The sequence below is a fragment of the Pieris rapae genome, chromosome 16 (assembly GCF_905147795.1).
Source record: "Pieris rapae chromosome 16, ilPieRapa1.1, whole genome shotgun sequence".
Lineage (NCBI taxonomy): Eukaryota > Metazoa > Arthropoda > Insecta > Lepidoptera > Pieridae > Pieris > Pieris rapae.
Window position 1 is genome coordinate 3314721 of NC_059524.1, and position 16715 is coordinate 3331435.

Genomic DNA, 16715 nt, shown 5'->3' on the forward strand with positions numbered 1-16715 from the left:
TTTCATCCAGGCAACCCATATTTAATGCATATTTCACACAAAATTGATTGTAAACTCGACGAATTCTATGTTACCTTCCATCGTCGTGTTACTAAACACTGTTTGTTGACATAAAAACTTAATGAAATAACCAAAACCAGCCGTACTCAACTCGTTATCCAATTACGTAATGCGAGAGTTCATCAACACCATGCAATTGTAATTCCAATTATTTTAATCAGGTATGAATAAAGGAAGACAATACTGGCGAGTGTTTAGAACACTTGGCACTGTCACTGTGCAGGCGAGCGATTGATCGATCACTTGCTGTTTTATTTTGTCTGCATTTAAAATTGGCAAAACGTATTTTCTAACGAGTTACAGTGTAAAATTTTTGAATTAATGTAAATGAGGTTCTTTCGTTGTACAGAGAAATTAACTTAAGTATACAGTGTGGACGTTTCCGCACTTAGACCTGTCTAATTAATCAAACCTAGCTCCTAGCTTAGTTTTTTGACAGGTTAACTAACGCCTGATCCTAATAATGAATCCACAATCTCAGATTGTTTTCAATCTATCAGATCATGACAGTCGATCGATCTCCTATCTTCATCCTAATAACCAGACCCTACGAAGACAATCCATTTTTGGCGACGGATGGAATGCAATCTCTTCGCTTTTAAAACTCATGTTTGATAAACAATATAAACCAAATTAAGTAAATAAATCCATACAAATAATATAAAAATATACATGTCTATGTTAAAAACATCAAATAGCTTTTTGATTATTATAAAAACTGGTGAAAGTAAAAATCTTAAAATAATATTTTGACACAGTTGAACTGTCATTTTTATATAAAGTTCTATCCATATATACCGATCTGATCTACCATGGATAGCTTGTATCGACAGATGGCTATTAAATTCCGTCGATTGGTTATAGGCACACTTATATCAATATTTGGATTAAGATGTATATCTCAGATGATCAAAAATGGATGAGACGGGTTTTGGGTTTGGGCGTAAGTGACCTCTTTTCCGAGGATTTCAATTCGTTGAGAAGATATAGCAGCGCATTCAAGGACAATTCATTTGATTGTTATGTTAACTTTTAATAAGCGATAATATCGTACTAGTTATAAAAGTGTATTGTTGAATTATAATGACGTATATCGTCTGTGGCTGCCAATTAGCTGATTGTGTCATTCAATATATTGAATATGTATTCTGTGGCGTTCAGCTTAAGTATTTTATTATGCCACTTCATTAGAAACGGTGTCCATTTTGAATTCATTTGTACGATCTATTTAATTACATAACTTATGTATCCTAAGTGTTATTTTCCTAACTAAGCTACAACACAAAACTGAATGGAGTTATTAAAGTATTTTTATCAATAAATTATGTCCTTCCTACTCTGCACAGATTTCGTGTATTTTGGCAACAATATCTATGTACTAATGTAAGCGTAAATAATCTGTTTTTTTTTAACATAATAAAATACATTTTAAGTGTAATGTAACAGACTGGGGATTTAGTACCTAGTTTTGGTAGTTATTGTTGCAATAATATAAATAAATTGAACAGAATGTTACGTGTTTTTTTTAATCCAATTCAAATATTCGGAAGGTACGAATGTTTCAGGTTTTTAATTTGAATCGGTTGAAACCTAAATTCGTCTAATGCATACTAATGGAGTCTGCGAATTTTTAGACAATTAGGTCATGTATATAAATGCAGGGAAAAGGTGATTTTGAACGTTTGCCCTGGTTTCATGGCAACATTCTAAAATACAATTTTAGACATTCTTTTCGTATCACGGATGTGGGCGAGTTTCTAAATTTCCTTTCTTTGAAACCATTTCACTTAGATGCAAAGCTAACTCCAAAAGCAAATAATAAAATACAATATTTCAGCCGCCTTGGTTTTGTTGTTAACGTTTTTGACATAGACATAGACACATCCTTTATTACAAACAGAAACTGTGTGTTTTTGTTTGTAATATACACAAAAAAAACAATAATATAGTATACATAGTTTTTCATCGAATCACGCTACAGTAACCAGGTTGATGGAAAAAAAATATCTGCCTCTGAGATTTTGAAAATAGATCAATAAAAATTATAGTAATAATCATAGAATATGAGATGATATATATAGATGAAATACATTTGCCGCTATTTCCAATCATTCAATATTCTAGATGGGAGCATTATCGATAAAACAAATACATAAATGTTTACCCATACCCCGTAGGTATATGTTCTTATAAAAGTTTTATAATATAAGTCTTTTTTTTAGTCAACAAGAATTAATATTACATATTTTATTTCTCGCGTCAAAAGAACATTAACAGTCGTTCATTATAAGCACTTATTAATATTAAAGTAATTAATTACTTTACCACGTTGGTGATATGTACACGTACGTCATTATTAAAGTTTAGCAACTAAACTTCAGTGCAATGTGAACTCTAAAACTTTACTTGTAAAACCAAATTTAGTCTAATAGTATTAACCAAATCACTGTCCTGCTTTTATCACACTGCCAACAGTATTTTAAACATATAAGTGACTAGAATCTAGAGTCAGCGCTACTAGTTAAAAAATGTGTCTAAAATGTATAGCTTTAGGGTAGATTTAACTTTAAGATCGAAAATAACCAGGCTTATTACGTTAGAATAAATCATTTTAATTATATATTACTACCTTATATTGACTACAATGTTATTATGTCTACAATTGCTCAATTGAAACATTGATGATTGTCATATTCCGTTAGGAAGCTGTTTGTCCTGAATCTAATTTTAAAAACCCACAGAGCGCTCCCGTTTGAGAATAGGCTGGTCTTAAAAAGAAATAGGGATGTTGTAGTCGGTCAGACCGTAAGGACCGACTTCGCTAGACGCAATATGCAAGCAGCCTATTTATATAATAAATTAAATAGGCTGCTTAACATCTACCCTCTCACCGCCTACAACCTAAAAACCCGAATAAAAGACTGGCTTATTATCACGCCTCATGCACTATTAGAACAGCTTTTGAGACCCATGATTTAAATAGCTACACGTTACTCATTCACTCACCTACTCACTCACTCATTCACTCACTTACTCACTCACTCATTCACTCTCTCACACACTTACTCATGCACACAATCAGGTGTGATGATAACGGTTTAACAAGTAAAAAATAAAAAGGAATTGAACTGGCTAAATTATTTTATGTAATTAACTTTGTTATGGAAGAGCTGGGAACCCTAACACAGGTATATTTACTTAAAAGGGTTCCCAAATCTTACACTGAAAAGAAAAATGTACCAACTTAAATGAATAAAGACTTATTATTATATTATTATATATATATCTCTTTAATACAGCAATAACCAAAATGTCTGCCCCAAAATTAAACAGGTAATATTTAATGTATATTTTTAATAAAATAGTTAACGGCTTAAATTTAGTCTTTGTATGTGAATCGTCTAAATGCGTGGGTCTGCCGCCATTTTGCATCAACATAAAGATATTGTATTTACACGTGTTAACTCAAAATTAGACCAATATCGATTAACTAAATTCGTAAAAGTATTAGCTAATAGTACTTCGGTCATTGAACTTTAATTAGTTAACGATAGCACTTCTTGACGAAGGTCTATTTAGTATGGGTTCCAGTGTTGCTAGCTTCCTAGGATTATTAATAAATATAGAACTGGATACATACTTTAGTTGATTAGAATGAAATGAAACATCATAAATTATTGCCTTTACAGACATAACATACCGCATTGTTTCGTACATAAGTATTTTAAACTTTTTCCTCCGATGTTTTAACTAAACGCCTTGCGCCTACGCATTGCATTTCGCGCCAGTTCGCGCCACGGTCCAATCGGCATAATGACGAGTATGCTAATATGTCCGTGCGCCGTGTAGGCGGGGTTGTTTGCCTCCACTATTGCGTGTTCAACTCAATAAAACTGTTAACTCCAAATTACTTCCAATGTTTGCGCATTCGCTACTATTGTGAAACTTGTGTTAATTAATGAATTTACATATATTGCATGACAATTGAGACGTTAACCGAGTTTTAAAATGGCCTGACAACGAAGCTTCTTTGTTGAAATTGCGTAAGAATCGCGTGACTAGGCGCCCGGGTCGGCGTTCATTCAACGCTAACACAGATTACATTTAATTCCAACCTTTCCTCAACGTATAGTATTGTCTATGTTTAGCAACTTGTGTCTATGTTCAACATATTAACACGGTATTACTACGATTATGTCTGAGCCTAACTCATAATAAAACTGCATTTAATTTGATATGTAATGGAGCCAGCATAAAGGCTTAGCGATCCTAACTGTCGACCGGTGACTCACCTCTTATTTCTTCACAATAATCGTATTACTAAATTAAATGAGTGGTGAAATATTAATAAGGTTAAGGTCGTAACCATAATCAATGACTTGATGCGACTTTGATGTTTCCTGACCATGGAATAAATATAATTATCCTGTGTATGTATTCGTAAATCCAATCCTTTTGGACTTTATAATACTTCCTGTATTTACTTCGTATAAACTAGCACAAACGCTGGCTGGCTGGAAATAGTTACAGATAACGTAGATAATAATTTAAAAAGCGCTCAGTGTCGAGTTACGGATATCAAAAATTATTTATTTATTAACACTTTGTTATATTACAAAATAAAAATTGAACGTAATTAAATGCAAAGGAGGGCAACTAGCGGCCTTATCGCTTTCGAGCGATTTCTCCAGGCAACCACCAATTGTGTTTATATGTTGTCAAATATTATTGAACCGATTGGATTCACCAATTTAAAGACATATAACAGCTGCAAATAATGCCATTCGTTATTACCATTAGTGTCATCTCATTAATAAAGTGCTCGATACTGTCTACAAACCAATTTTCTTTACATGCCAATTACTAGTTGGCGGTTTTCCATCTACTACTGCATACCTACGAAGTAGCTATTTTCTGCCCTTGTTCCATTTTTGAATTTGATAGTAGAATTCTCATTGACATTTAAGTAAATGTATAAATTGACAGATCTTTTTAATGGTCAAAGCTCACTCGTATTGCTTAAGTCTGTTCAACGGTAATAAAATGTTAAAATAGTTTATTTTAGGGTTTAAACAGCCGAATAACAGTTTGTTTATAATAGGGAAGCAGCCAGACACACCTGTTTCGTAAGGGGTTATAGCTTTTATATTGGGAATTCTCAAGGAAAATAGATAATTTTATATGGATTGTTTTTTATATATACTATTTATTATATACTATATTAGTTTATTATATATACTATATTAGTAAAGTATAGTCAGTAGTTTTAGGTATACAATTGTTTTCGTATATATAATATTACAGTAATAATTTTAAAAAATCCATAATTATATATTTCTATAATAGATAATTTGAAAGTAAATTCAAAAATAGAAAATACGGATGTATTACATTAATTATCTTCTAGTTATCTATTAATTATCTTATGCTCCAATGTTCGATATCCCAAATTACAAAAAATATATTTGATATATCAAGATATTATGTGAAAGTGGAGTCCAATTTGAGTAAAAGCCATCGGAATCTGGTAAACAGATCGTAGGAAGTAAATCATTGGGGGGGAAGAAAGTGGTCTGGAAGGTGGAGTGGAGGCGGTGGGTGCCCTTCCTAGCCCCACAAAATCCCCGCTACGTACATAGTACAGTTGTGTGGACAAATTTGCTGCGATTTCAAAACAAGAATAAGAGTCACCAATCTGGCAAAGTATTTATGTAGAACAGAGGATTCTAGTATAATAAATTATATGCAACTACCTGCCCCCGCGAAATTAGATTCTCCTTAATATATTTTTACTTAGCATTTCTTTTTAGTACATACCAACATGGAACCATTTGCTAAGCTACCTCAGAGACTGTTCGGTTTTCCGTAATGAAAACTTTTGCGGTTTTTCTGTGTATATATATGAGATATAGAGATACAGAACCTCAGAGTTTAAGTTCCTAACTAACAAATAAAAGATAAAAGTTGATCGTATAGGCTAGATGACAGAGGTTGTATATATTTCTGTGTGCTGTATCATAAAAAAAATTGACTAAAAACTTTAAAAGTTTTTGGGGTGGACAGCGTATCACTTAAGTGTTTGACATATTCTCAGACACGACAATTTTGTATATTAGATTTATATTCAATGTAATAGATTTGAATATGGGATTGAAGTTTGTCTCAAACTGGGTTCGATTTCATATTTATGCCCGGGAATCTCAGTTGCTAACAGTCTGCACCGGGTGGGACGTGGTATGAGGCGTAGGTGGCAAGGGGTGGTTGGCAAGATGCGCCGTGAATGGTGCCTGCAAGGTCACGGTCAGCGGAAGTAGGTTACGGGCGGCGTCCTATCGACCGCGCAGTCTCCCTAGCAATGTTATTATTTACTGGTTTGCCGTCGCAAATCGCTGTCAACGCATAGTATTATATAGACGATAAATACTTTAGTATCTAATGTATTTAAGCGTTATTTGTATGTTACTTTAATAGACATAGACATAAGATTTATTACTGAAAAAATACACATATAGAAACACACAAAATAACAATAATAAAAAAAAGACAGATAACATTATTTTTAAAGAATAAAGTACGTTTTAAGTGTGTAATGCGTGTGTGTTGTGGTTATAATTAGCCCTGGCCAACGTTTATTATGTTATACATACATAGATTATTTTTGTTAGTACTTATATTATATAAAGTATGTATTACCTTATTTATTTACTTATCTCAAAGTTATGATTGTTTAACACAGTCGTCAGAGACGACATCTGTTCGAAAATATTTATTTATATTTGTACTATCAGACGATTAAAAAAACAAAAAAATATTTAATTTAAAATATAAGACAACCTTTATGTTCGTATACATTTCTGTTATTAATTGATTGCGTACTGCAGTACTCATTAGATTTTTGGGACAGACATTGTTCTACAAATGAGTTGATGAAACAGTCTAGCCTGCTTGCAAGTGCTTAAATAATACGTATTGGGTATCCAATGAGTAGGTTAAATTCACGAAATACCAATTCACAGAAAACCCGTTTGATCTCTGTATTCACAACTTATTAGGGCGAACAGGTGTTGCACAGAAACTTTAATAATTTAATAAGCTCACACAAACTCTCAACAAAACGTCACTCAACTGAAAAACTTTCCAAGTCCTTAATTAAATCCATTTGACTATTCAGACATGAACGGTTGATTTGTTAGCGTTTAAAAATATATTAATGGCTACCCAGCCATTCATTGCGAAGTTTTCCCGTGGGGCGGCGAACCCACTGTATACCTAATAATACGTACGCCTACGAGACGGCGGCGGCCAACGCCAAATACTGATTTAGAACGATCTATAGAGCATGTCTGAGATGAAAATGCTGGCTCGATTAATTTTCGTCTCTGTCGTATCGTAAACAAAGCAAATAGATGTGAGATTTATTGTCGACTAACATAAATTTATATTTACGAAACTCGGTTATGTATCGCATACCTACAGATTACAACATAAATTACCAGCAAATCGATATTATTATTGTGACTAAAAAATTCTTAAAAAAATATTTTAAAAACTCAGGCATTTTTACTAATAATGGCTTTGTTTGTTCCTTCACATTAAATATGTATTTTAATCTACCAATCAATCAATCTTACAACTGTGCTTTATGTTTCTGTTTCAATGTGTATTCCGTTTTGGCTTTTGTGTGTAATGTAATGTGTGGCTGGATATTGTTTAGTGATTAGCTGTAGGAATACTTAAATAAATAAAATAATACTCATGGCGTATAATAATACTCAAGCCCAAGGCTTTTTATTGATTTCCAGTAAATAATTATTGGAAAATAATAATGATAATTTTCATCTGGTTTGTTGTGACATAAAGCTTACCTCTTTATCTAAAAAAAAATGATGAATGGAGCAGAAAAGTTTTTGCCGTTTTGTTCTATTGGGGGTGCAAACCAAATATATAGGTTCCAAAAACTAAGACAGAGTACGGATAACAACTCTTAGCTACACTCTCAATACATTCACACACACACCCAAGCACATACTCATATATTCATGCATGCTTAATATCTTATACGACTTGTGATAGATTAGTTAGAATATTAAGACTACTTTATCTTTGAAAATTGTTATAAATGAGCATTATGCACCACGGAATAATTGTTATCAAGTTACGATAGATGAATTTTTTCACAATTATATTTCTGTCATGAATAAAGTTTAAATAAATTATATAAAGTTATAATATAATCTTAATCGTAATATAGGCTTATTACATTTGAAAAACAATTGTGAACCGACTTTTCTAGTACTGCGCGTTAATCAGTTATTTAAATAAGATTTTGGAATATAGGATATTTTTTTTTAATTATAACATTTTGAGGGAAATTTCTTCTAGTGACTTAGTGAGAAACCGGAATTACAAAAGCCTTAGTCACTCCCATCGTGCTGTGAGTCAGCCAAAGAATTTGTACATTTCCTTAAGACACTTTGTGAAATATATGTAGAAACACAATGCTCAGTAAAGGCGTATTTGATGTGTGAATCTAACTGATTTGACACGCCTTGATTGACAATATTGTGGAGCAGAAGTTGTTTTAATTCTCTATCACTCACTCAGGAATGTTCTAACCATCCATAGTTAAGAGATTTTATTATAATTTAACTTAAAAAAGAATGAAAATAAAACGATGTATTTATTTAAAATATAAAGAGTCAAGAAGAGAAGAGATAAATTAAGAGATTAAGAGATGAAATTACTATATTTTAGAACTATATATACATTATTTGTAACTGATTCCTATCAATAGTATAGGTCTAGTTTAATATCGGGCATCTTTAATATTTTATTAATAAAAATTGGAGGTTCTTAGAAGGTTAAATAGGCTAAGCGTAATTTAAAACAAGGTCAAACGATAATAATTTTTACGAAATCTTTAATGGTTTCTTAAATTCTAGATTATTACTTAGTTCCGAGTGACTGAGTCACGATTTCGACGGTATAGGGGTAATATAACAACGAAGATACCTAAACTTAAAATCACTTAATTACCTACAGCGAAGTAACTAATTTCTTACATCAAAACCCGATGGAATTAATTACTATTTTAAAGTGCATATTATAGAAATTATTTGGATACATAGTTTGTTATACAAATCGGAACTACATATTATGTAGTATAAAAATACTGAAACTTCTAGTATACACAGTATACATATAAATGTATGTAAGAGGGTGTTAAATTTAATTAAAGAATTGATTCAATTACAATACATTTTACGTAACAATAACACAACTGATCGTAATTTCTACTACTCGTGTTCATTGTATACCTACGTGTTAGTTAATATAATTACGAATAAAAACTTTATGCATTAAAAAGCGTATATAATAAACAAAATAGTATTCGTTGAAACGAGCATAGGAAATGTTTCTGACATAATTGTTGCCATGTGTTACACCAGAATTACTGAGCCGCGAATAATACGATACCAGCTCATCTTGCTTACGTAGTTGTATTCTCTATGGTATATATTCACTATGGTCTTAATATTGAACATTTAGCTTTACTCGTCAGAAACAGTCTAATTGCATTTTATCGAAAATATCTTTTCATAATAGCGTAAATATAATTTTAAAGAGAGATATGGAAGTATACTGTAGTCAGTATAAGGGCCTAAAGTGTTATTATTATTCACAAATAAAAGCTAAACGGATATAAAACCTATTTGTTAAATTAGATGTTAGAATGTCTTAAAATAGAAAACTGTTCCGTTTTTGGTAGACTTTAAAACTTTAACTCTTTTTAAATACTATTTAACTTTGTAATTTAAACAGTCTGACGTTAGCACACAAGCATCCCTGACAAAGACGCGTGCTAACAGAAGCACTGTTTACGCAGGTGCATCTCAAGTCTTTGTTCCTCAAATTATCGCTCACTGCACAAACATGTACCGGAATGCTGATTAACATCTTTGCTCCTTACCTCTTGCTTTATATTACCTAAATACACAGTTTCACATTATGTGTAGATTCATGCAGATATGCCTATATGTGAAAGGATATTTCTACGTCTGTATTGTTATTATTATGTAGATATATAAACACAGTAGCAGCTTAATATGCCTTTCCGCACGTATTTGGAGAAAATATCTAATCTATTTTTAAAAGAGTTCAATGATGGTGCACTGATTACACTTTCGGAAAGCCTATTCCAGTCGGCCACTACCCGGTTTGGGAGAAAGTTCTTTAGGGAATTTATGTTATGTCCAGTGGTTTTAAAGAACTACCCCTCAAATGTGTATTATAATTGTTGATAAATTTTAAGGCTAGAATTAGATGCCTGACATACTAATTGGACCTATCTTTATATATCAATTGCAAACGTGGAGTATGGAAATAAAAACTATATTAGGATTGGATTTGATTAGTTACGATTAGGATTTGAACTTCTTCAAGGTCGAGTCAGTGTAATACAATTTGTATATAAATGTTTCTTAAGAATAAAGTTGGTTACCTTTGAAGTAATCTTATTATTAGATTTCTTTTGTATTAATTCAATTACAATAAATAAACATTTTATTAATAATTTATTTATAGGCGTGATAGATCAAATCAAAACAGTTTTCACGGGCGATGACACTAACAGGAAAGTGAATCAAAACGCAATTCCTATTTTGTATTTAGCGCTTGTAAATTTTAAAAACCTAATGTTTTTACTAATCCATAATCACAGAATTCGGACTTGCAAAATTGTATCTATGGTTCTGATATCACTTTGCGTTAACGGCCTAGCTTGTCATTTCAGAGTAATTGAAAACTGGTTGAATATTGTACAACTGAGACAATTGTTCTGTTTGTATTTGGAATTTTATTAATTTACTCACACAGGTCTTAGCCAAACGAATAATGTAAAGTTATTTTGCTCAATATATATGTCATAGACAAACCCCGAACCGTGCATTGCACTTCACGGCTACTTCATCTCGGTTATTATAAAATCTATTTATAATGTTGACGCATTCTTATCTGATCAGCGGTCACGCAACGCACATGTACGCTTACTATGTGGGAACAACAGCTCATTACCAGCTTTGTACTCGTGGTTATAAGCCCGATAGCGCTCTAAAGAATCCATTGTTTTTTATCGCATTCTCATTTTACTATCTGGCATCCTTTAATTACCATGCAATGTGAGGTTATGTTTAATAGTGAGTATTAAAATGTGTGCGATAGCGATAGCGATATATATCAAACAAAAAATATAATAATAATAATTTATATTCAAAATTTATTTATTCAGTTTAGATGCGACTTAAGGCATGCTTATGAATGTCAAAAACGTTTACAAAATTCGCGAAAGAGCAAAACTACGCCATCCGTTCGCAAGACTACCAGGACTCAGGAGGTCTTGTTCTGAGAAGAACGGGCAAGAAACTCAGCAAGTTTTATCCTCCCTTTACATACAATAATTCAAAAGAAAATGTCATAAACCACAACGTCATTTAAGTTACATAAGTAAAAATAAAATACAATCTGTTCTGTGATTTACCACATTCACCATTACATTACATTACATTCTATCGAGTATCTTCATCATCTAAACAAGGCCAACATACTGGTATCTAACGAGGATATTTTTATTTCCAGCTCATCCAATGATCTCTGCGAGCCTCCCCGGCGAGGCGCTGATGCAGCTGGGGCAGCTTCAGCTGAGCCACCTGTACCCCCCGCCCAACATGACGCCGGAGTTCCTCGCCCCTCCGCCCCGACCCTACCCGCGGTATCCACCACGCCGACGGGAAAACATGCCGGCGCCCCCAGCGCCCGCGCCTTTTCCCCCCTCCTACTCCCCTTTTTTGCCCCACCCGGCATCGTACGCCTCGTACCTGTATAGGGCGAGAGCTCCCCAACCCCCTCCTGCGTACCCCCTACGCCCGAGACCAACGTCTGGCTTCGTGCCCCCAGCCCCTGCGCCCCATTCGCCGCACTCACCACCAGTGTCGGCGCCGGCGCCTCAACCACCACTTCGAGAGGTAAGCTCCGACTATTTAAAAACTAACTGTAAGCCTAATAAAATACATATGTATCTAACTCAGATAGAAACATCCGTTCGTTAAAAGAAATTATATGTAACTAGTACAATGCTGACTTTTGAATTATTTCTGTATAAACCTATGTTTTAGATATGAAACTAACGTATAATTTCTCTTGGGTATTTCAGGAGCCACCAATGTCACCAGAACGTGGTGCACCAGCTCCCTACTTTTGTCGAGGTGCTTTAATCCGATTGGAAGACGGCTCACTTCGGAGAGTCGAGGAGATGAGGACAGAAGACTTCGTTATGAGTGCTGAGAGGAGTGGAGATCTCTCCTTAACACAGTGCACATTGCTCAGACTAGACGAACGAGGAGATAGGCTAGCACTCACACTGGCGTATGATAGAAATCGTTCACAAGTAAGAATACTTTAATTCATTAAACGAAAAAAACTAAACAAATATTCTGACGTGCTGACCTTTTATGGATACAGAAATTGTAATATTGGAATCGATGCTTAGTTCAAATAATATTTTACATTCAAAAAGCTAAAGAGTGAAATCATAACGATTTAATGTTAGAGCTCAACCTTTGGGGGCTTAAAATAGATGGCCTTCGCCACCAATGATACTTAACTCATAATGCGAAAACTACTACGTCTAGTCGGGAGTTAATTAAACACTATATAAAGATTATACATAGTATTATATTCTAGTCATTTAATATAGTATTTTGATTTACAGGTGGAGTTAGAATCAACGGTGGAACATCCATTCTTTGTGTACGGGCGCGGTTGGGCGTCCTGCAAGCCAGAGCGTACACTGTTACGATATGGGCTTCGAGTTCAGAGGCTGCAAGTCGGAGATGTGTGTGTTTCCCTCGTGGCCCGCAAGCCAACACCAACAGTCAGCAGCATACCGCCCGCTCCGCCCCAAACGTACCCGGAAAACCTGAGCGTTAAAGAAGACGCTCGCAAAAGACGGTGGTCAGCGTCAGATGTCGTCGATGACGGGCCACCCATGAAGAAACGTTGAACAAGCCGTGCAGTAAAGAGATCTTTAGACACCTTCGAGCTAACCGATTCGTTTAGTATACACACACGTGTTCTAAATGTTAATCGAGTTTCGATACATTTGTGACAGATACTATCGCTACGTAACTGACGTGAGATAGATCGCCCAGTGATTTAAATGCGCCAATGTGCGCAGTTGTACTGCGATCGGCAATCAACAATCGTACGCTTATTCTATTCGAGAACTAGGTGCTTATACAGTCGGGTGCTTCTTTATGCGTCTGTACTATATTGTAAATACTTAGACATGTTTTGTTGCTATGTATCACGGAATTTTCACACTCATTAGTGGAATGAAACATATCAGCGCGATTACTTCCGTTATAACATTGAATTTATGAACGTTTTGAAAACTGTAGTCTTTTTGAAAGTTTCGAGGATAAAGCCAAAGTTCATATTACGTTTGTTTTGGGTGCACTTTTTTAACCGTTTCCTAAATATAAGTGGTCTAATACGATGTACGCTTTAATTAGCGGTAATTTTGCTAAGCACAAATCGTAAAATACCAGATCTTAATGTAAATAATGAAAATGGTAGATATTGTGATAATTAATGAGATTCGTCGCCATTCTGCTGACAATTGCGCTTTCGGTAGTTTCTCTCCATGTTAAAGGTACAATGGATGTTAGGCGTTACATACACATGAATTATGTGTGTTAAATGTTGACTGATAAGTTCGTGGGTTTCCATCGATGTGATCACTTTGCTTCCCGCAGTCGTCTCTACTTCCTTGATGGTTGTGACTGCACAATCCCTAGTGGATTTTTTCATAGTTCTGGGCATTTTGATATTTTCACGTAGTTAGATTTTAATATAACTTCTGAACTGAACACTTCTGAGAAATAATTCGATTTCACTTTAAGTAAATGTTGTTAAATCTATATATTGTATAGAGATATATATCTAATGGTCATGGTTATTAGATGCCATCTCTATTGGTTTTTCGTCCATGTGTGATACACAAAACTTTTCTATGAGAAGATGTATACATAATAAACACACAGTCTGTGATATTTTGTAGTTATTGGTGAGTAGGTATGAAGTATTGCTTGAATAAACAAAATATATGTTTTAGAATATTAAGCTCGTTATTGGTAAGTAAATGTATAGTTAGTCTCGGCAATAGAGCGTTTAACAAATTTGTGTCTGTGATTCAACACATATATCGTTATATCGTATAACGCATGGCCATATCAAAACAATGTATTTACTAAGATAACATAAGACGATTCAAAATTTATTTGCATAATTTCATCTACATTAACAGTTATACGTATAGCACTTAAAATTTGGTTTTTGTTGTCGCGATTCCAATGATAGCACAATACTTAAAAAGCTATTCCATGACTATAAACTAAGTTTATGAAAATTTATTTGAAATAAATTTGTAAATTTTCCTCTGGTATTCACTTTATCGATTCAAAATTATTCACGCTTATCTACCGCGGCCATATTAGGTAGTTGAAATTTTGACCTCATTCGCAATACACAATTCTGACAAACATCTGACGACTATGACGAATTTTCGGAAGATAATATGAAACGCGAAACGTTTATCGTTGATTGGCAATTACAGTTCGTATATTGCAACACTGTCTTTTGTTCTGTTAATACAATATTGAAGATATAATAACATTTTGATGCAAAACCCGATTCCCAAGGAAACGAATGGTAAAATTAGAAGTGTTTCATTGTACCGCACGCCGTTTGCTTGTTATCGTATCTATTATAAAAGTTATAGCAAGACATCATAACAAGGGTGTTAAAGTTAATAATTTGTTGTATAATGTATGTAATTCTAGTTTTATCGTCTTATTTGTAATGAAAGATCTCATTTAATTAATCGGTATTTTCTAACAAGGCGCTTTCATTATCATGACTAAGCCTACCTCACAAACTTGACTAGTGCCTCGCCGCGTCTCCGCCCGAGCCAGTCGTATTCAAGTCTAAGCAAGATCTCAATTTGATGAAAATAAACATTTAAAAAGACTGGGACGCTTTACTGAATGTTGTGGGATAGTAGTTTCTTCGAAGATATTACTTAAATTATGAGATAGGAGCATTTATTTGAAGGGATTCCGTTTTTCACGGGATGGACAATCGTTTAGTACAAAATTTGTTACAAAAAGTATTATTTTTTTTTCACGATCCAAATTCAAAAGTATTAATTAAGATATGACTTCACCGATTTGTTGCCTCATGCAAAAGGTTGAGGCTAATAATATTCAAAGACAATTACTATCAACTTTCCCATATGTCAAAAATGACCAATTGTCAGTTGATGAGTTTTGACTTGTGTTTGAATCTAAGCCGACTTCTTTGTTGTTTGAGGTACAAGATTGTACGAAGATGACATTATCTGTACGTCATTCTGCATGCACATTGTCTATGCTAATGCTTAAATGCTTTATGAACCCAGTTTCTTATAAAAATCGATGGATTCATCTCTTGAAATTACATTACGGTGCTAAGTGCAAGTTCTAGCACAATCATGAACGGTTTCGACTCAAAGAGTCATAAGTTAAGCTCATTTAGGTTGGTTGTATATAGTTATTGGCACAATCGATGTTCTTCCGCAACCCTTAGGGTATTTTCTACGTATATTTGCTAATATTTGACGTTACTACTCCATTCCCATTTGTTTCTAGCAATCATTTTACCTATATTCATTTATTGGTAACCTAATTATAAACCACTTTAGTTTTTCTCTCATGTCTACGTCTCTTCTCAGTCGAGTTGTCAAAACTTATGAAATTAATATTCTAAATTTGTAATTATTAGCTCGAATGAATGAAGAATGACCGACCCATAAATGTTATAGATGTAACAATAGTATGCATTAAATATAAGTGGCCAAATATTGAAAGATCAATCAAAAAGCTTCGTACTGGCTCTGTTTATAACACAGAGATATATTTGAATTAAGAATTTGATTGATTTTTAAATATTCTGGTATAATGTTGCCAATGTTAAGTATGGCCAGTAATGGTTTTATGCCCAAGTTTTATATTTAAAATGCCATACGTAATTACTACGCTTCGTACATTTTCCTATTGAAAACAAAGGCAGTGAAACGCTGCCTATAACATACAGTTAGTAGGATACAGCTGGTGTTATGAATATAATCGGGGCTTTAGTAAACAATAGCCAAACAAGGATATTTTGACACAAATTATTGTGCCATCCTCATCTCGGTAAACAAATGACCAATGGGGAAAATCCCTTTAATTCGATATAAAATAGATTATAATATTGTAATTATAACAGATTATAAACGTAATGTCGTAAATCAGTCGAAACATTGTAGGTGTTGAACGCCCAATTTTTATATTGACATTTCGTCTCATTTACGAAATCACGTTTCCAATATAACCAATTGCGAATGGAATGTGTCATTTTAATAGATTATAAATTGTTATATATGACAAATATATGTATATTTTATTGTAATAATTAATATTTCAGATTAATGTAAATTGAAGTGTTATAGACCGAGATATTATGTTAAATAAGTTAACTGTTTGTAAAAAGGAGAAATATTATGTATAATTGAATATTTG

The 16715-nt window shown here is 33.5% G+C and overlaps 1 protein-coding gene across 3 annotated transcripts in view; it reads left to right on the top strand.

Annotated features, from left to right (window-relative positions):
- LOC110998052 (ataxin-1) overlaps window positions 1-16708 on the top strand; it is a 28719-nt gene extending 12011 nt beyond the window's left edge. For 2 of the 3 annotated variants that reach the window (XM_022266476.2, XM_022266475.2), the window contains exons 2-4: window positions 11695-12080; window positions 12269-12502; window positions 12827-16708. In XM_022266476.2, the coding sequence (XP_022122168.1) occupies window positions 11703-12080; window positions 12269-12502; window positions 12827-13117 (903 nt within the window). In that variant the 5' untranslated portion in view covers window positions 11695-11702 and the 3' untranslated portion in view covers window positions 13118-16708. Of the gene's footprint in view, window positions 1-11096; window positions 11256-11694; window positions 12081-12268; window positions 12503-12826 lie in introns of those variants that run through there. The other variant, XM_022266474.2, reaches the window with a different exon arrangement.
- The last annotated feature ends 7 nt before the right edge of the window (window positions 16709-16715 follow it).